General features: G+C 41.3%; 3 protein-coding genes across 6 annotated transcripts; 2 read left to right on the top strand and 1 right to left on the bottom strand.

Annotated features, from left to right (window-relative positions):
* Window positions 1–514: 514 nt before the first annotated feature.
* LOC119006383 (glutathione S-transferase kappa 1-like) lies at window positions 515–4007 on the top strand. 2 transcript variants are annotated; one of them, XM_037075071.1, is made up of 8 exons: window positions 515–565; window positions 1018–1114; window positions 1202–1283; window positions 2038–2166; window positions 2892–3037; window positions 3124–3240; window positions 3335–3428; window positions 3750–4007. In XM_037075071.1, the coding sequence occupies exons 2-8, from the start codon at window positions 1046–1048 to the stop codon at window positions 3794–3796; spliced, it is 684 nt and encodes a 227-aa protein (XP_036930966.1). In that variant the 5' UTR covers window positions 515–565; window positions 1018–1045; the 3' UTR covers window positions 3797–4007. The 2 variants fall into 2 exon arrangements, with proteins under 2 accessions (XP_036930966.1, XP_036930965.1); XM_037075070.1 differs by lacking the exon at window positions 515–565 and having other exon boundaries at window positions 638–1114.
* A 2200-nt stretch (window positions 4008–6207) lies between these two features.
* On the top strand, window positions 6208–12050 carry styk1b (serine/threonine/tyrosine kinase 1b). The gene is made up of 10 exons (XM_037075001.1): window positions 6208–6467; window positions 7300–7355; window positions 7503–7673; window positions 8274–8606; window positions 8695–8876; window positions 8990–9064; window positions 9995–10203; window positions 10361–10401; window positions 10943–11039; window positions 11144–12050. The coding sequence occupies exons 2-10, from the start codon at window positions 7301–7303 to the stop codon at window positions 11334–11336; spliced, it is 1356 nt and encodes a 451-aa protein (XP_036930896.1). The 5' UTR covers window positions 6208–6467; window position 7300; the 3' UTR covers window positions 11337–12050.
* Window positions 12051–12108: 58 nt separating this feature from the next.
* Window positions 12109–18252, bottom strand: phc1 (polyhomeotic homolog 1). 3 transcript variants are annotated; one of them, XM_037074899.1, is made up of 14 exons: window positions 18122–18252; window positions 17123–17244; window positions 16882–16992; window positions 16714–16779; window positions 16332–16475; window positions 15798–16019; window positions 14926–15645; window positions 14669–14804; window positions 14376–14551; window positions 14201–14264; window positions 14003–14090; window positions 13629–13800; window positions 13162–13399; window positions 12109–13066 (listed from the first exon to the last, which is right to left on the bottom strand). In XM_037074899.1, the coding sequence occupies exons 2-14, from the start codon at window positions 17237–17239 to the stop codon at window positions 12915–12917; spliced, it is 2406 nt and encodes an 801-aa protein (XP_036930794.1). In that variant the 5' UTR covers window positions 17240–17244; window positions 18122–18252; the 3' UTR covers window positions 12109–12914. The 3 variants fall into 3 exon arrangements, with proteins under 3 accessions (XP_036930794.1, XP_036930795.1, XP_036930793.1); XM_037074900.1 differs by lacking the exon at window positions 18122–18252 and adding an exon at window positions 17653–17993; XM_037074898.1 differs by lacking the exon at window positions 18122–18252 and adding an exon at window positions 17710–17993.
* Window positions 18253–19295: the final 1043 nt, after the last annotated feature.

Genomic DNA, 19295 nt, shown 5'->3' with positions numbered 1-19295 from the left:
CAGACGATAACACAGAAGAGTTAGAGTAGCTTGAAGCTTTTGTGTTAGTGGGAGAATTAATATTTGTGTATTAAGTATTTTGTGAAATCATGCATGCATTAGGGTGACAACAGAAATATGCTGGTACAACAGCAACAACAACAAAAAAAATAATAAAACAAGGCTTTATCAATCCCTCAGCAGGGAAATTCAGTTTAACCGTCATCGGCAGAGGGAAGAAGGGAACAACAGTGACTGAGTTATAGGGTGAGTTATAGCCACTATTTGCCTTTTACTTACTTACTTACTTACTTACATAGATATGACCAAGGACTTAATAATAACATTACTACAACTAATAACAACACATTTAAGACGTGAATAATTCTCATACATTTGAACATATCTGTTTTATAATCTCGAAGTTTGGTAGAGAAAATCTGAGTGAAAATCGTTGCCACTGCTCATGTAGTGCTCCACGCTCCGCTTCAGGAGGCGCTAACATGTAAAGGCTGTCTTGTCTAGCGCTATTTAAAATCGTAGAAGAAGACGAAGACGCTCGCGCAGAAGAAGAGAAGAAACGTAGGTAGGTTTACGTAGAGTTGTAGTCCGTCCAGAGGAGGGCAGTAATATAGCGTTGAGTTTGGTTTGTGTTCAGATATACATTCCTACTTTTATCACCCTGTCCCTTATACTGTTCTCTAACTCAGCAGTATGTGTTGCTTGAAATGCTAGCTAACTGAAAGCTAAGCTAACTTCAATATCGATAAATGCTTGCAACGGATTTAAGATAACTCTGGGCTGATACGTCTGATAATATCGACGAAAGAGATCTCTGCTTGCTCATTTAACAATTAATCGTGCAGGGACTGGATTAACCATTACAGTCCTCCGACAGCTCAAGTTGAACTTTGACACACTGTGCAGTGCAGGGTGGTGTGCAAGGAGACGAGAGGAGACGCTCACTGCCCCTGTGTTATTCACACATCACCGAACAGTTTAAACTTTACATTTATTTAAGCGTCGTGTTCCTGCAAGGTAATCTAAGAAGCCACTGACACCCAAGATGACATCCAAGAAAGTGGTCGAGTTGTTCTACGATGTGGTTTCTCCATACTCCTGGCTCGGCTTTGAGGTTTGTGTCTTTCTGATGTTATGTTGACGATCAGATCCGCTGTCTTGGTTAAAAACGAGGATTCACACAGCTCGTCTGTATTTACAGGTGATGTGCCGCTACAGACATGTGTGGAACATAGAGCTCAAACTGAGACCTGCTTTTCTGGGCGGCATCATGCAAGGATCAGGTACTTAAGCAAGTGGTGGAAAGTAATGAAGTACTTAAGTGCATTCTTTTTCTTCTTCTTAATATTTCTATTTCGTTTTCATTTTCAGTAGCAATTATTATTAGTATTTGAATTACTTAACTTTCATTTTTTACTTTACTGATTCATATTTGTAATAGCAGTATACAAACTATTTAAAATAAGATCTACTTTTAGCGGCTGCAACTGCAAAAGACACTTATATATAAAAGTTAAAATCCAATATACCGTAAGTTATTCTGAAACAGGCTGTTGGGCATGAAGCATATTTTTTAATGTTAATACTTGCTTATTTTTACTCCACTGGAGGACTTTCCCTTTTGAAACTTTATTTCTTGATTGTGGTATCACTGCTTTTACTTAAAGGGCAACTATGTAGTTTTAGAGAAGAAATTCAAACTTCACATTTTAGGAATGATACAAACTGATGAATAATTAATTTTTACATAACTGAGTAAACAATCTGTTTCTCAGAGGAAAATAAGGTCTCAGTTTGTTTAGTCTGTTTATTCAGGCATAAAAAAATAATAAATTAGTCAATGAAGATCTTTTTGTTCTGATGGAAATGTCTTCCCCAAAACTACATAGTGCGGCATTAAGTAAAAAATACAAATACTTAAAAGAAATGTTATGAAAACTGGATCTTGATAATTATTGCAAGGCATGTTGCAATTCCCATCTGTGTTGACACTGTTGGTGCTGTTATATTCCATACAATATTTATCTTTCATTACAGGCAATAAGCCTCCTGGCGTGGTTCCAAACAAGTTCATGTACATGACGAACGACCTGCGCCGCTTGGCGGGATATTTTAATGTTCCCTTGGAGACTCCAGCTGACCCTTTCGAGGCCATGTTCAAAAAAGGTACATACAAACAGGATTTGACGGGATCAGTCATGTAATGTGTGCTGATAAGAGTATAAAATGAGCCGCTGAGACTCTCACTCTGTCCAGTCTCTGGGGATTGTGTACATGTTCATGGATCCTGGTTTACTGTTTCTTATTTAACTAAAAGCAAATATGTTTAGGAACACAAGGCAAGTAAAAATAATATCAGCTGAAATACTGAAGATCCTAAAAAAATACTTGAGTAGAGCCTAAATAATTAATTGTTCCAGAGGAAATGCATCTGCACCTGCAGCGTTTGTTTTCTTACATTTGAAATGTGAATTCAACACTTTTCTTTGCTGTATATGAGAGTAGCCAAAAATGTTCGGATTTGTGTCAACAAAAATAAGATGTCAAAATAGATCAACTTGGTCTGTGGGAAATTTTACCAGTTAATATGACTATTTTCTCTCATTTTACTCGATACACAAATTGCCGGATTAATTAGTTGCAACACTAATCTGATATACGCCTCTATCATGTCAGTTGATTTTGTGCTCAATGATACATATTCCCATATAACACAAACAACCAAATTATTTCCATGAGGGCTGTGGGCCTGAGGGTCTGAGGGTAGTTGCTCATTCCGCCCAGTTGGTAATTAAACCTTGTACAAGTCAGTGATTAGTTCTGTTTCTTTTAACTGGCAAAGCTAATAAGGCCATGAGTTCACCAGTTCTTCTTCTGTTTTGCTCTTCTAGGCTCTATGTCTGCAATGCGATTTGTGACAGCAGTGCAAGAGAGGGAGAAGGGTGGAGACAAACGGGTTGAGCAGGTGTCCCGAGAGCTGTGGAGAAGGATCTGGAGTGAGGACAAAGACATCACTGAGCCCGCATCGTTGTCCGAGGTACCAACTCATCCAGCCTGGTTGTCTCTGAGAAGATTAATAATCTCCATCTAGTTTGATCACACTGGTGTTTCTCTTTGCTGCAGGCGGCGATCAAAGCAGGATTGTCTGACAGCGAGATTAAAGAAGCACTGGCGCTGTACAACTCCGAGGAGATCAAAGACAAACTGAAAAGCTCAACAAAAGAAGCGCTTGATTATGGGGTCCGTTGTCCTTCAGTTCTCCTTGTTGATTCAAGCAAGAGAGACAAGATAAGATGATGTCATGAACTTAATCTTTACTGCTGTCTCTCCTCAGGCGTTTGGCTTCCCCATGATAGTCTGTCATGTAAACGGAAAGCCAGAGATGTTTTTTGGATCTGACAGATTTGAGCTCATGGCCCACTGCATTGGTGAGAAACCTGTACTGCACATCATTAACAAACACAAATGCATGTCATGTAAATGTGACAGAATAAAGAATAACATGACAAATGCACTCTCTGTGACTCACCCCTGATAAGAACCTGATACATATTGATATACTGTTACTACACACTAAGAAATGCAGTCTATTTTTTACATTTTAATATTGACAACATTACAAACTGTATTGCGTTTTTTTTTTCCTTTTGTTTCTGTGGGTTTTACAAAGTTCAGCATCTCATTGGCAATTCAGGCTGAAGCTGCACTGAGTTTCCTGCCCAGTCTCATTTTTGTGTTCTCTGTTTCAGGAGAGAAGTGGCTGGGACCTCAGCCTCACTCAGCTGTCAAACTGTGAGAGGAAAACTCTGCTTTCACACACTGTTGGTTTGATCACAGAGTTTTTAATTTGCATTTCATTTTCATGATTTTCACTAATTCCTCAAGTATCATATTTTCAATGCCGTGCCTTCTGAATAGACTTTGATAACAAAAAGTAATGTAACATGCAATTGCACTGTCAATTATGTGGCTATTAAAATTACCTTTGGCAACTTGCAGATGATAAATCTTGTTGTTTTTTTTCTGTTGAACTACAAAGGCATGAACAAAAGATTTGTTGAACCCTAATAGTATATTTGTGACCGAGGTAGAGCCAGGGCTGTATGGATGGTGGTCAGTGCAACACTTTTTTTCTGGTCGAAAAATCAAAAAAAGCTGCTAAATTAAACTGCATTCATTGTCCCAACATGATGAATCAAACTGGTTTTGTTGACTGTCCCTCGAGGATCACCATGAGTTTTTTGAGTAGCAGCGTTTAGTGCAGACGTTCATGTTCCCCACAGGATGAACTGTAATATCTGGTTATGTTTTGAGTTTTCATCTGCCGTTGTTAGGACAATATTGTGTTACTGTTGTAGGGTATCCAGGCATTTCGTTGGAGCATGAATAACTTTTAAGCAACATTATTTAGAAATTGTCTTTTTGTGCAGTTTGGCGCCCTCTACCCACCGTTTCTGACTGCTGACTGTTGTAATCAAATCCCAGGTCTGTAACAATTACAGACATAATGAAGGTGCTAACTACAAACAGAACTCTTCACATCATGATAATGTTGTGTGTTGAAAACTTGTATGTTGAAGTAAACATGTCTGTAACACTGTGATCCTCCCCTCTCACTGAAGTTGCATAGTGCAGAAACAAGTGTTGGGTGGGCTGAGTGGCAGATAGAGAGGCAAGCTGTTTTAAGCTAAAACGGTTACATAATGTTGCTTAAGATATATATTAACACTAGCAGAGAGAAACATGTAGAAAAACAAACAGCACATATCAAAATAAGTGAAATAGCTGAATACAGTAGATAATAAAAAGCCAAAGCATACTCCATACTACAATAAGATATATACCAATAGAATATACTAAATACTTGGTACTTAACAACTGCTTCTCTGCTTGAACTAATTTGGTAAGATAAACATGCCTACTTATCATCAGCATGTCAGCATGCTAACATTAGCATTCACCTCAAGGCAGCATGTTCTTTACGAAGATTATATTTTTTAATCTGACTGCAACATTTTTGTCAGTGTTGTTCTTTAGATAGAAATCCTCATACTGAGAACATTAATTTTATTTTTCTGGCTCAGGGGTTTCCGGTCAGTCAGGAGGTCCTGAGTTTATACTCGTTTTCAGCAGAGGCCTCTTTACAGGCTTCCCCCACCAGCCCAAATATATGCAGGTTATGTAATACCCGTAGCTATTAATATGAGTGGTTAGAGACTTGTTGTGTTTTTTTATGGTAGACTGACAAGCTGTGCAGGGCGTAACCCTCCTGTTTACTAATTTGTGCTCATAACTGCTTACGACCTTACAAAATTGAACAGGATGTGGGTGTAGATGGTGTTTGGATAAAACCCCTGTTATGAAATGTCAAATCGAATGTGGGACAACATGGGGCATACTCCCAAATTGTATGAAAAAATAATTTTGTATCTACTTGTTCAAACAGATCTTTTCAGCTATATGATGCTTTAATCAGAAAGCTGGGACGACCTGCCATCATTTTCACGGCTGCAATGTCCCATCAAAATTAAATAATCTTAATGTCTTTTTGACAAATCCGGTTTAGTATTTTGGCAAAATTTTAGATTTTGACTAGGATGAATTTGTCCGACAACATGGAGATTCTGTGATGATTCTTGCATTGAGTCCAGGTTGAAGAGGTTAAAATACATTCTTTGGATAAAACTTGTATACTTTGACTTCAGTAGAATATTTAATGCAGGTCTTTTACTTCACTCTTAGTTATTAAATGTTTGTGAGTGTGGTATTGGTACCTTTTCTTCAGTATGAGATTAGAGTTCTTCTTTCACTGCTGTAACAATGCATTATCCTGACAGTATACGTTCATATATTTTACAGGATGTGGGATTATTACCTATACTTAAAGTCTTTAACTGGCAAGAAATGCAGTTTGTTGTTGCTGAATAAATCCTCCAAAGGCTGCAAAGCTCGTCAGACTTGTTCCAGTACAATGAAGATCAGCCATGACAAACAAAAGGACTAAAAATGACAAGGACTGGCAGGACCTGTTTTTCCCAAACAAAGACAAGAAAGGCGGGGTCAGATATAAACAAGGTGACATATGTTGACGCCAGAGAAGTGGGTAGGGCAGCTGAAAGAGAGGCAGGGCAAGACTGGATTTCCATCAACCTGTTATCAACCTGATACATCACCTCTTAAGAAGGAAGGAGGCAGAGGTAACGAAAAGAGAGGAGGGATGAGGTGTAGGTGAGCTGGGTGGAGTTAAGAAAGCACAGGAGGTGGACAAACAGGGAGTTAGCTCACTGATCCTCTGAGGGAAAAAAAGAGAGACAATGAGGATCTGAAAAGCAAAGCTGGACCCGGACTCGACATTCATCTGGGAGGATGTGTGACAAGTGCCTGCAAGTGAAGTGTATGATATGAGCGTGGAATAACAGGATTTAACATTCTCTTTGGGATTTAAGACACAACTGAAGAGAGCTGAGGTATGGACTGTATACACAACACGTCTTTTAAGTCATGTAACAGACTGTTGAGGTAGCTCTGAGACAGAGTGGGTTAATGTTTAACATAAAGACTGTGAATCTGTATGGGTAATCATCCTGTGATGATCATGACATTGATTTTAGCCGTGCGAGCCGGTGCCATTTTTTCCATTTGTGTGTTGCTGTTTGTGTGTGAAGGAGCCTCCAGCTGTAACATTTCTGTGGCATAAAAATGCAGGTGAACAGGTTTAGAGATGTTGGATCTGACGCTCAAGGATGAGGAGTTTCCCTGTGTGACTGCTGTGTCATTGCTTCCTTTACACTCTTAATCTCAGATACACAGAATAAAGACTCCCCCAGGTAGAGATGATTCTTTTGATTTTTGTCATTGCATACAGCTTTTATGTAGGGTGTGTCATGCTTTTCTTCTCCTTAACATGGAGCAGTGGGTGAGAGCTGTGCTAAAGTCCTGAAATGATTAGATTAAAAAAACAACAATTCAGTGAGGTGTCAGAGTCTTTTGGCGATCCCCAGAGGTGGTGTACCAACAGGTGAAGTTTCTGGTCTCAGTTACACACTCGCTCAGACACCTTCTCGTGCCGGATACCTTGGAAAGTGTCATGTTACCATTCACTGATTCAACCCAGGAGACAGCACAGGTTTCAGGACGGCTGCTCTCACTTTGTCTCGTTCTCATTCTTCTACATCTCTTTGTGTAGCCATTATAGAGATTTGCAATTATTTTTTTGTAAATAGAAAGTTTCCTGAAGCTAAAAAAAAAAATAGTCTGTGTGAAAAAAATATTCCTTAATCTCTTTTTAACATGTGCCAGGATGTCTTCAGCATCAGAAGCAGACTTCCGCTGTACGCACGGAGATACAATCTGTGGTGAGTTTTTATCAGAAGAAGGCCATTAGACGCCTTGTTCAATTGTTGACCTGAGACGAACAAACAGCATGCCAGCTCAGACAAACATGTCAGTGTACCTCAGACTTGCTGAGTGATTTTAAGGGCCGTGTCTGTTCCTGTTTGCAGAGATCCGTGTGTATGAGCAGGAGGTGATCATCGTGCCCACCCTGCTGCTGGCCAGCTTCCTGGTCACTCTGGTCTTCGTTCTCCTGCTGCGCTTTTGTCCGGAAAAAGTCGATCGAATCCGTCCACATGCCCCGAAGCCGGCCAACAGGAGAGTGCTGCATGGCATTGATGGTGAGACATCGGAAGCATCACGGTTGATTTAAATCAATGAAATCATATCACAGAAATTAAACTGGATCTACACAGACAGCAAGCTGATTCTGTATGTATATTTAAGTATATGTTGGTTGATTTTTGAGCCTCATTCTCAACTCATCAAATACTGGCACTTTATACGTTGACTGACCCGAACTACAATCCCAAAGCATCACTTTTTGACAAGTTGGGACGAGTCTCAAGTTGAGACTTACAATCAGCTTTCTTTGTCAAAATGGACCTTTATGAGTCCAGGTTCATTTTGTTGTTCTGTTGGCAACTTTCTACACATTCATTTTTGTCTTGATTAGCACCTTTAAAACTGCTGTTACTGTCCACACATACATCATATCGTTAACTCAACTAATATTCTGATTTATCATTTTGTCATTTAACAAAGTAGAGGGCAGCCAGGGACAAGTTGACCACAAGCTACCTACTCTCATGTAAATCCTTTAATTTATCTCTATTGATCTCTCTCTCTCTCTCTCGCTCTCTCTCTCTCGCTCTCTCTCTCTCTCTCTCTCTCTCTCTCGCTCTCTCTCTCTCTCGCTCTCTCTCTCTCTCCCTTCTTAGCTCCACCGGGTATCAACGTCCTGGAGCATGAAAGCATTGCTCTGGACGTGCCCAGTTCCTACTCCACCTTCCACCCACCGAACACTTATGCCTCCAGAAACTTCTCCAAGTCTGCGTTCACACCCTCCATCCCGTCCAGCCCCCCACCACAGCCCTTCGTGCCCAGTTTCACCCCCATTATCCAGCCCAGAGAGTTGCCCCGCCAGAGGCTGCCCGAGACCTTCAACTTGGTCACCCCTCTGACTGTTGCCTTCTCCCTGCGCTCTGACTCCTCTGTGTCCCTCTACAGGGCCCGTATGGAGAATAGGAACGTGGTGCTGCGAGTCCTGAATGGTGAGACGCTTGGATTTTGTGTGAGAGTAGTTGGTTTCAGGTGTCTGCCGGGTTGCTTGATCTCCCTCTCTTTTTTGCCCCTTTCTAGACTCTGCTGATGCCACAGAGAGACACAACTTCCTGGGCTTCGCATCCTTCCTGGCACAGCTCGGCCCACATCCCTTCCTGCCAGAGCTCCTTGGTGTTGTGTCACTTCGAGCTCCTCTGGTCACAGTCGTTGAAGAACTGGAGAACAAAGACCTGCTCAGCTGCCTGTGGCGATGCAGACAGGTACATTTTTTTTTTTTTTTTTTTTTTACAGAGGATGGTGCATTGCCGCAACGTGGGTTAACTCACTTTAACCATCAAAGCAAAATAAGCTTTTCTTTGTCTTTGTTCTTCAGGACAATGTTGATCCTCCATGTGAGATGAGTGAGAGAAGAATATTCACCATGGCCAGCCATGTGGCGTCAGCACTGGTTAGTATTCTAATAGTACTGTATGTCCTCTTTTTTTTTATTTTATTTTTTTACTTTCAAGTCACTGACACGGGACTACAGTAACCCTGTCCTGACCCAATCTCAGCGGGTACTTGATGACAGGGTTTGCCTCAATTAAACCTGACAATCCTGGATATTACTGTGTTAATTCATGTGTTTTTGTATGATTGTCTTATTTCTTTGTGTACATGTACTGTCACGCTAACAGTCTCACAGGGAAAATGCTAACATGATGATGTTTATGGGTTATGTTTACCTTGTTGCACCAGCTTAGTTTAGCGTGTTAGCATGCTGACTTTTGCTGACTAGCACTGAACAAAAATGACAGCTGAGGCTGACTGGAAGGTCATTTGTTGTGTTGGTATTTGGTGGTAAAAGTATTTAAAATGGAGCTCAGTAGAGCGCATACCTCCACCAAGGCCTAACAGTACTATTTATTTCCATCAAGCTTGAAAGCCCCGTATCAATCTAAATTTTACTGTTAAGTGGAAATCTAAGCTCACTAGATCTATGATCCACAGAAAATTGTACTAATTCTTGGATACCAGCCACCTAAATACACCTGATTGTCCTGAAAAAATCCTGGATCCATCCCTTTTTCTGGATCTGCACCAGAAGTTCATGAGACACATCCTCCATCCAGGTTTCATGGAAATCAGTTCAGTAGTTTTTGTGTAATCTTTCTGACAAACCAACAAATAAACTTACACATGTAAAAACGTAACCTCCTTAGCAACCACATGGCTAGAGAAAAGTCAGGGTATCACTTAAGTCCGTAGGATTCATCCACTGGGGATAATCATTTATTTCTAAAATGTTATGCCAATCCTCCCAGTGGTTGTTGACATATGTCAGTTTGGACCTTATGTGTTTAATCCTGAGATACCCCTCATCTTGTTCCTCAATCAGGAGTTCCTTCACAGCAAAGACCTCCTCCATGGAAACATCCGTGCCCGCAGCGTCCTGGTCACCAAGGACTTCACGGCCAAGCTTTGGGGATTGCATGGGGTGTACACAAGGAAGAACCAGGGAGCCACTCAGAAAGATGATCCCAGCAGGAAGAAATGGCAGGCACCAGAGCTGCTGGCCAAGAGACCTGCTGGTCAGAGCAGCGACATGTGAGTTTGTCTGTTTTCATTTGTGGTATTGTCTGAATTCAGATCCTTCAGCACAGACGCTGCTGCAAAAATATTAAAGTTCAGTGAGTATATTATTAAGAGTGTTAACTGAATGGAAGGATCTAACCAGAGTTTGCCTCTGTGTGTCCGTCTCTAGCTGGTCATTTGGCGTGTTACTGTATGAAATGGCAACACTGGGTGAGTGGAGTTTTAACTTACAGCAAGATACAGCATAAATGAAATGTATTTGTTAGATACACGTAGGTAGGACTCTCTACTACTTGAATCAGGAATACAAATATGTGTGACAGTGAAATAATTCATTAAGGGGAACTCCAGCAATTTAGCTACATTAATGTGTAATAATTGGTGGACTGACCCTTTATCTGTCATAAGTTTTCCAATACCATTTGTACTGTGTCATCACTTCACGTCACGTTAATCATTTTAATACTGCATCTCTGCTTGAATTAGGCAATTTGTAGGCAATATTATGAACCCAGGAAATGACTTCTTTATAGCAATAATGAGATGAAGTACCTAAATCTGTAAGGAATTTCATTTGCTGTATTGACTGAAAACAGACATGTCCATCTTTCTATCTTACCCACAGACATACCCCATAAAATCACACCATAATATATATTTTGATTTTGCAATGTAAAATACAAACAACTTGATAGAAGGTTTCCTCCGTACGCCTCACCCACACCTACTACATTCACTCCTCTCACTCCAGGTGAGGCTCCATTTGCAGAAATCCCAGTTACTGAGCTTCTTCAGTTTCATCAACGTGGGAAAAGTCTGAAAAAACCTTCCAACTGTTCAAACACGCTGTAAGTATCCATTGCATGATCCAGATCACACAATCCGAAGAAGCAGAGTCACTCTCCTCAACAAATGTGCTGTGAAGCTCAGACTGTTTTCCTCTCGGCCTCAGATACACCATCATTAAGGGTTGCTGCCAGTGGAAGGATCAGGATCGACCCTCTCTGGCCGAGGTTAGCCGCAAGCTCAGCTCAGGAGAGAAAAGTGCCTCTGATAAAGTCCTCAAGGCATCAGGGACGGTGAACATTGAGCAGTACCTGCAGGAAGCAGGGTACGGGGAAACCAACAGCTACACTGTTTTCTGATCATTGCCCGTGTCAGTGGGATTGATTGCACTATTCTCCCTGATGGTACCCCAATAGTGCACTTGTACAAAACAATATCTCTGAAGTGCAATAAAAGAGTTCCTAGCTCTATTTATAAGAGCTTCGGCCACTGAAATTGACCTTTTATTTTATTTATGTCTCCTACATCAGTTGACAAGAAAAACTGTGTAACTTGTTTACCTTTGGGGACCAAAGAAAATTCATTTTCATGTAGTACCTCATTTGTGAGTATGTTTGTCTGACTAGGCCGGGGGTTCTCAAAGTTTTGCTGAGAAACAATAGACGGAGTAATAACTCTGTGGTGTAACTGAATTTGAGGACCCCTTGTCTTTGCAGTTCCTAAATCTTTGAGGTTCAGAGTGGGGGAAAAACTACCTGTAATTTTATAGTGGTACACTTCAGGATATGTAAGCTTGATCAATGTACAGCTGCTGCATCTTGTAGTCGATACTGTCAATATATGATGGTTTACAAATCTTGTTTACAATCTAAAATAAATGTATATTAACAGGTGTAATATACATTATTACATTTCTGTATGATTCTGTTTGAAAGAGTTATGGAAATTTAGGGCACATAAATGTATTTATGCTATTATTACTCTCTATAAGCTCAGCACATGTGGACATCTGTGGGTAAGAAATGGGCTCAAACTGTTCACACAAACTCAAATGTAAATAAAATATCTCAAGTCCTGCAGTATTCTTCATTTTCAAGTGGATATCATGGAGGTAAGAAACACACCAACAGGTCCAGTAACAGGTATTGTTTATTGGTAGTACTGCATACATGTACACAGAGCACTTCCACTCAGCCCTTGAGAGAGCAAACCATGAGGAATACCTATTTTCAGGTAGTTAAGTTGATTAAAGCTACTAAAACTATATCATATTCATGAAAAAATAACTTTGATTGTAGTACAAAATGGAAAAGATATAAAACTAAACTTTAATAACTAGTAAAATTAACTAATTAATATAAACCAGGCTTTTTGAGTGTCTTCTGCTTGATGTGATTGGAGCCTGGATTAGACATCTATGGTAAAATAACAACTAACTAGTAAAAGACTGAAAGATTTGAAAGAAGTTTTTTGACATCACTCCAAATCATATATCACTAAAGTTAAAGCACCGTTTGAAATACAGCCAGAAGGCAACATATCTTTCTATTTAACCCAACAGGTGAGCTGTCCTAGTTAAAAGACCTAGCACCAAGTACTGCAGGCTGGGTTTGCACAGTTTCACAAGAGTTTACATACAAAAGGCCTCTACTCAGAGACAGGAAAAAAAAACTGACAAAACACTACTGACATGGATTTTTCAGACTGTCCACCCTCACCGCTCACATGTTACAGTATACATACATTGTTTTTGCACATTCAACGTCCAGAAAGTAAACTGTCCATCCCCATATATCCATATGAGTGATGGCGCCGCACTGTTTAGTAAAAAGCATCCTCACTGATCTCAGTCTTTTCTTACTAAAAGAGGAGCAGGTCCAGGTACTGATTCATCAATGAGAAAATGAGCCTGCTGTCCTTCATAAGCACTGACTCCATCACTCACGCAGGCTGTTGATGGAGGCACAGATCTTGAGAGCGGGACCCAGCTTGATATTCATGGTGGAGATGAGATGGTCCTCTCGGAGAAGCATCAGAGCCTGCCCGTCTATTTCCTGTGACAGGAACTGGGCAGCCAACTCTTCACAACCTGGACACAGAAAAGGACGACAAAATTAAAACTAAATAAGAAAAAGAAACACAGCGAATGCTCACAAATCTGTTTGACAATCAGCGTACACCAACCTTGAAGTGAAGAGATAAACCGGCAGACTTCGTCCACGCTCCACTGAGCAGGAGTTGATGAGAGAAAGTTAGCTCCCTCTATCGGGAGGCTACCAGGAGCTGAGCTGTCAGATGGAGGAGCGCTGTGCTCAGCTCTTGAGCAGGAGTGTGAGGAGCTCGGGGACAGTGAAGGAGAATCGTCCTCCTCTCCTTCTCCGTCGCTGGATACATCCTCTGAACGACTGGACTCAGAGTGACACTGTGGAAAAGAGTGGAGATTCAGACACAAAAAGCTACAGTTAATACCCAGTATACAAAGCATTAGGCTGGACTGTTTCTATTTTTTTCCTATTGTCAACAAATTCTATGAAAAGCTTTAAAGATTAGGACAAATTCATTTGCTGGTGTTAGATGTTTTCATTGGATTATTTGACAAAAACAAAAATATAGAACATCAGCAGCCTCATCCCTGTATCTACAGATCTTACCTTGACAGGTAGATGCCTGCTTGATAGTTTGTTACAGCTGTTATTAGAACTGCTCCTGCGAGAGGGGCCCCTCCGCCTTGCAGTGCTCTCGGTGGGTGCTGGAGGTGGTGCTGGGCCAGCACCACTCCTCCCTCTGCTTGTCTTAAAGTGTTGGCTGCAGCTCACGTTATACCTGTGGCACAGTCAATACTCAGAAAGACAGTCCCTAGGTTCTTCATCTGACTATGCGCACAAATCTTGCATTTTTTTACTCCATGGAATGTGCTAATTGGCTCTATAGTGACCTGAGCACAGTAGAATCTTTTGAGGTGTGTATGATATGACTAAACAGCAAAAAAAATAAATAGAAAATTGGAAAAAGAAGTAGAACATACCTCTTAGCACAGGTATTTGAACAGAACCTCTTTGATCCTCTGAACTGGCTGGCTGGTGCAAGGCTTCCACAGTACTCACACTTCAACACTGAAGAGGAAGAGGGAACAATGAAACTATGTTACACATTTAAACGATTCTGACCATGCACACAGATTTGTGGTATCATCTTTAAAAGTAAGAGTTATTCCACCACTCACATGGAGGTCCATTCTCTGAGCGGCCGACCAGGGCAAAATCTCTGTCTTTGAGGAGTCCAGCAACCTGTCAAATCAAATACAAGCCTGATAGTGAGGAACAGTTTAACATGAAAAAGTAGAAGGTGCAGATGTGATTTAATGTGTAATGTGTGTTATCATAGCACAGCACGCTTACAGGGAAAGGCTCAGCTCCCTCCTGGATCACAAAGCCCTCTATGAGGTGGGTGAGGACTTGAGGTTTGACCACTGCCTGGGGAACAGGTGCTCTGTTGTCTCCAAGCCCCACTCTTGACAAGGGCAGAGGCAAAGACAGGGTGGGAGGAGACGGGAAGGCAGCCGCTGCAGAAGGAGCTAGTGAGGACGAAAGATACAGTGAAAATGATAAACCTTCAGACAAAACTGTACAATTAAAAAATTCAAATATTGGTACTAATACATGTATGTTTGATTTGGTGACGGCTGACATACCCGAGTCCTTTGTAGGGGCAGGGGATAAGGGAGGAGCAGAATCTTTCACGGGTGTAGAGTCAGAGCATTCTGTTGCCATCTCACTTGGTGCATCACAGTCAGATTTTCTCTTCAGAGAACCAATGGCAGGCTTTATCTAGTGGTATGTGGAGGAAAATAGGAGGAAAAACTGTTAGAATTCCCTCTGCACTGGTTATTGTCTTTACACCTATCCAACGAAGTATACTTATGTTCCTCCTTTCACTGCTTGCTCTTACCATAACACTGTTGCTGGAGACTGCATTAACATTCCCGGTGGTTTCCTGGCTTGTGCCACTTCGTACCTGTGCCAGGGCCACAGCCTGTGCATTTCCTGCTAAGCCCTGCCTGGCTCCCACAAGCTGCACAGGGATGTGGGGAGTGCCCTGGCTGTTGCCAGGTGGTGCTGGGAGAATAGGAGGTGGGTGTCGAGGGGGTAGCTGCACAGGTAAGCGGTGTCCCTGAGCTGTTTTGGGCTGGATTGGCACCGGACCTTTGTCTGCAGTAGTGCTGGCCTGCTGTAGGGGTTGCACCACCAGAGTCTGCGTATTAACAGTGGCTTTCTGGGTCACTGAGCCGATGGAGTAGCCCTGGGTGGTGGTGGGAACATTAGTGGTGGGTACCAGGATCACAGGGGCAGCAGAGGAGGACAGGAGGAGTTGGGAGAGAGGGAGTGCTGGAGAGGAGGTAGAGGAAGGAGCTACAGAAGCAGCGGGAGTAACAGTCATGGCAGCCTGGTTTCCAGTCTTTACAGTCATAGTGTTTGCGGTGGACTGCTGAGTAAAGTTGGGTTTGGCCATTTGTTGTTGCTGTTGAGGTTGCACCTGCTGCTGTTGAGTTCTCTGGGCAAAATTCTGCTGCTGTTGACCCAGAGGAAACCCAGCAACATCTTTCCTCTCTGGAAGCTCAGACTTGACAGCAACTGCTCTGGGAGCACAGTGCAGGGCCAGATTTTGCACCTGGAAGATAAAATAAAGAGCAGGATGTGACGAAAAGAGTTTGAGTAAATAGCAGGAGCAGGCTTAGTGGAGCCCTCCCATGTATCTAAAAATCATATATTCTAAGACAGTATGACTTTTTTCAGATTTTACGTATGTGATGGTCCTCAAACCTGATCACTGTCGGACTGGGCACTTGCAGTTGTAGGAGCAATGTCGTGCTGTTGCTGCTGTTGCTGTTGCTGTTGTTGTTGTTGTTGCTGCTGCTGCTGCTGTTGTTGCTGCTGCTGCTGCTGCGGCTGTGTTTGGGCAACTGTTGCTACAGTAGCTGTTGCTGTACCACCAGGCATGAAGATGAGCTGAGAGGCAAGGGGAGCCCTGAGAGAGCGGTTGACCTGTGTGAGGAGCAAGACAGGTGGGTCAGCCTTGTAAAAAAAACACATGCCAGTAACTGAGTCCATAGTATCACAGAATACTAAATAATTGCAAACATTTATTTTGCGGGTGTGCCAATTGTTTTTCTTACTAGAGATCATACGTAATTACTGGTCTTCTTGAGAAGTCTCAAGAAGGCACCAAATCAATAAGCTTTCACAAACAGAATGTAAATTGAATTAGTAAGAGGTGAGAGCAATACGCACTATACTATTTTCTATTTCACAGTATTTCTTATAAAACTGACAATATGTATGGTCCTTTTTACTCACCCGAAGATACATCTGTCCCTGTCCCGCAGAGTTTCCACCCAGCAACACTGACTGGTTGAGAGCTGTTGTCGTTGCAGATGTGGCCGGGCCGTGGGGACGGGGATTAGTCATGGTACCTCCCGCAGATGTAGTGCTTAGGTTGACCTGTGAGGAACAGAGATTTTTTTGGTTTTTAATCAAACCTACATTACTTTTTAAGGACTAAGCCTCGAAAAAGGAAAAAAAATTGAAAATGTTAGCCCTTTAAAAAAGATTGTTGCCTAAATCTTCTAAGGTTGACTTTGGACCATAGAATATTTCTACTTTTTGTCCCTCATACTGGAATGCTCTCTTCTGAGAGTGTGCTAAACATCAACCTTACGACATGTAACAAAAAACTTACTGTGGTGGTGGCCTGGGACATGCTGTTGCTTGGAGTATTGGACTGACGACTAGCTGCAAGCGTGGCCTTGATTAGGGAGAAAAATGAAAGAGATGAAAAGCTTTTGCTTAAAATGTTATTTTGCATATTTCTGTACTGACTGTATTTTCCTGTCACACTCATGTTTACCTGTTGCACAGCAGCCAAGTTCTGGAGTTGGGCACTATTGATCTGCTGCTGCAGCATGAGCTGCTGGAAGTACTGAGCAGCATTTGGCTGTCTTTGTAGTGCTTGAAGAGCCTACACAAACACAAAGAGAGACAAATATTGTTTCAAGAATATTCATAAAGTCATTATTTACATCGATTAAAGATGACAAACGGTCTTTTCATCACATGCTGTTGTTTATGCAGACAAAGGCTATACACACCTGTACAGCCTGCCTTTCATATAGAGACATGTGGGCTATCTGGGGTGCACGAGAGTTGCCGCCTGTTTGAGGATTTCCATTGGTGGTGCCCGTGTTTTGGTCTTCACCTGCGTCCATGTTTGCTGCTCAAAGAACAGAAGCCACTGATCATCAACAGTTTTGGCTAAACACTTTCAAAGTTCACACAATACATATGTCTATTAATTAAATGACTTAAGATTTCTTGGCACACTACACAATAAAATTTTTAAAAAGAAAACAAATATGAAAACTCAAATCATCAGATACTAGCTTAATTATAATACAACAAAACTCTTTATCAATTCAGTATTATCTAAAAATGACTAACAGACACTGGCAATAATATAAAAACAGCTTCAGCATTAGAGGAATCACTGATGGATTACACTAACAATGTCTGATACTCGGATTGTTTAACAGAACATCAGAATTTTTTCCTACACAGGGCCCATAAATCACAGCTTGCTACACTCCTGCACATAGAAAAACTACATATGAGCTCAGCAGACCTTATCACTATGTCACCAATAATCGTAGCATGCATCGTGGTATTTTCATTGGCATACCAGTTGTCAACATGACAGATGGATAAGAGAAAAACAACAACATGGAGGAAAGCTCAAAGCACCAAGTGAGAAAGAAGCTAACCAGCTGTGGCTAACCACAATGGACTTTGCTAGTTAGCTAACCAGCCTACAAACAAAAGTCTGACAGACCATGAAAAAGTACATAAACATTTGTGACTGAGCGAGTAACACATGGCGAGTGCCGGAATGTCAAATAAAAATGGAGAAGCTGTTCATCTGGCGCTAACGTGGACGTTAACGAGTGGAAAATGTGCGGCGTTAGTTCAACACAGATAAGCTAACTAACTAGCTGCGCTAGCTTCTCACTGCAGGCACAAAGCTAGCAACTAGCTGGCTAACACCCATGCAAGAAGTCACCGTTTAGTGTTTTTCGTCGTGCTTATGTGTTTACCTCTCCTCGGTATTTCTGTCCTTTTCACAGTTAATTGCAATAAAGTTTATGATGCGTTCTTATTTTTAACTACAAACAACGATAGCCCCTCGCAGGGTTTTTGCCTCCAACGAAGCCCCGCCCCTTTCGAGTTTTTTTTTTTTTTTTTTTTTCCCTTCTTCTTCTTCGTGTGTTTCGGCAGGTGTCGCACTCCGGTTCAGGATGCACACCGCGCGCTGCTGTTTGGACGCGGGCACAGCCTCCACCAACTCGAGTAAATAAAACATGATTTCGTTTGAAAAAAAAAAAATCAATAATAGGCTAATGTTGTCTTTTATTTTCACAGGGACAATAGCAACATAGCATTTTTACTGGAACACGTTTTACAGGCATAGTAGGTAAACTACTAAATACAAATAAAATTCCAGATACTCAGGATACCATATCTTTATTTCCTAATGATCCTATTAGTACAAATTTGTTTACACTGTTTCTGACTGGCTTCTGGTTCATAAAACTTTGGTGTCAATCATGTAATTTTTGAATGACCATGTACTTAAATACAACATTCTGTCTCATTATAAAGGAATAGTTCAACATGTCTGAAAGTATGCTCATTTCCTTTGTTATTTCACACGTAAACAACAATAAACTATAACTTTATATGACAGCTATACAGACTTTGTAAAAGATTGATACACACTGTAGTTCACCTATAAACATTATTTGACTGGCTGAATGTTAATAAACTTTAACAAATGCCTGATAAATGGTGTATGAGGCCTGTCCTGGTGTGATAACAGGCAGTTACTCTGGCTGGGTAGTGCCAGTGTTGAATAATTGACCTTGATTCCACCTGTGGTGATGAAATCCTAGAGCTGCAGCCAGTGATCTGAGGAGCTTCACTGTTGTCGTGGAGAGAGCCTACACCACATCAGAGCTGTGGATTATTTTACTTCATTGTTTTCTATTTAGAAAATAAATGACTTGAAAATCAACTTGGAAGTTAAAGACTTGTGACTCCACTCTGTGTTCATGTAATGTTTTTAGTTTAATTTGATTCATCCAGCTGTCTTTACTTCAGTCTTTAAAAGTGCTGGGCAGGGAATATATTTTGACAGAGAAAAACATAATAAATATAATAAATCCAATACTTTTTGAACAGACTGGACACATCCGCCAATAATATCATTAG

Source organism: Acanthopagrus latus, chromosome 17, assembly GCF_904848185.1.
Source record: "Acanthopagrus latus isolate v.2019 chromosome 17, fAcaLat1.1, whole genome shotgun sequence".
NCBI lineage: Eukaryota > Metazoa > Chordata > Actinopteri > Spariformes > Sparidae > Acanthopagrus > Acanthopagrus latus.
Note: the sequence above shows the minus strand (reverse complement) of the source record. Positions and strands in the feature narration are given on the sequence as shown.

Excerpts from the sequence above, each read along its gene's own strand:
- LOC119006383 (XM_037075071.1), top strand. The coding sequence starts at position 1,046 with ATGACATCCAAGAAAGTGGTCGAGTTGTTCTACGATGTGGTTTCTCCA. Across the intron at positions 1,115-1,201 it reads ACTCCTGGCTCGGCTTTGAG|GTGATGTGCCGCTACAGACA; the intron begins GTTTGTGTCTTT and ends CTGTATTTACAG. Across the intron at positions 3,241-3,334 it reads AAGAAGCGCTTGATTATGGG|GCGTTTGGCTTCCCCATGAT; the intron begins GTCCGTTGTCCT and ends GTCTCTCCTCAG.
- phc1 (XM_037074898.1), bottom strand. The coding sequence starts at position 17,752 with ATGTTGTTGTTTTTCTCTTATCCATCTGTCATGTTGACAACTG. Across the intron at positions 14,552-14,668 it reads TGCCCCTACAAAGGACTCGG|CTCCTTCTGCAGCGGCTGCC; the intron begins GTATGTCAGCCG and ends CGTCCTCACTAG. Across the intron at positions 14,265-14,375 it reads AGGGAGCTGAGCCTTTCCCT|GTTGCTGGACTCCTCAAAGA; the intron begins GTAAGCGTGCTG and ends TTGATTTGACAG.
- styk1b (XM_037075001.1), top strand. The coding sequence starts at position 7,301 with ATGTCTTCAGCATCAGAAGCAGACTTCCGCTGTACGCACGGAGATACA. Across the intron at positions 9,065-9,994 it reads GCCATGTGGCGTCAGCACTG|GAGTTCCTTCACAGCAAAGA; the intron begins GTTAGTATTCTA and ends TTCCTCAATCAG. Across the intron at positions 11,040-11,143 it reads TCCAACTGTTCAAACACGCT|ATACACCATCATTAAGGGTT; the intron begins GTAAGTATCCAT and ends TCTCGGCCTCAG.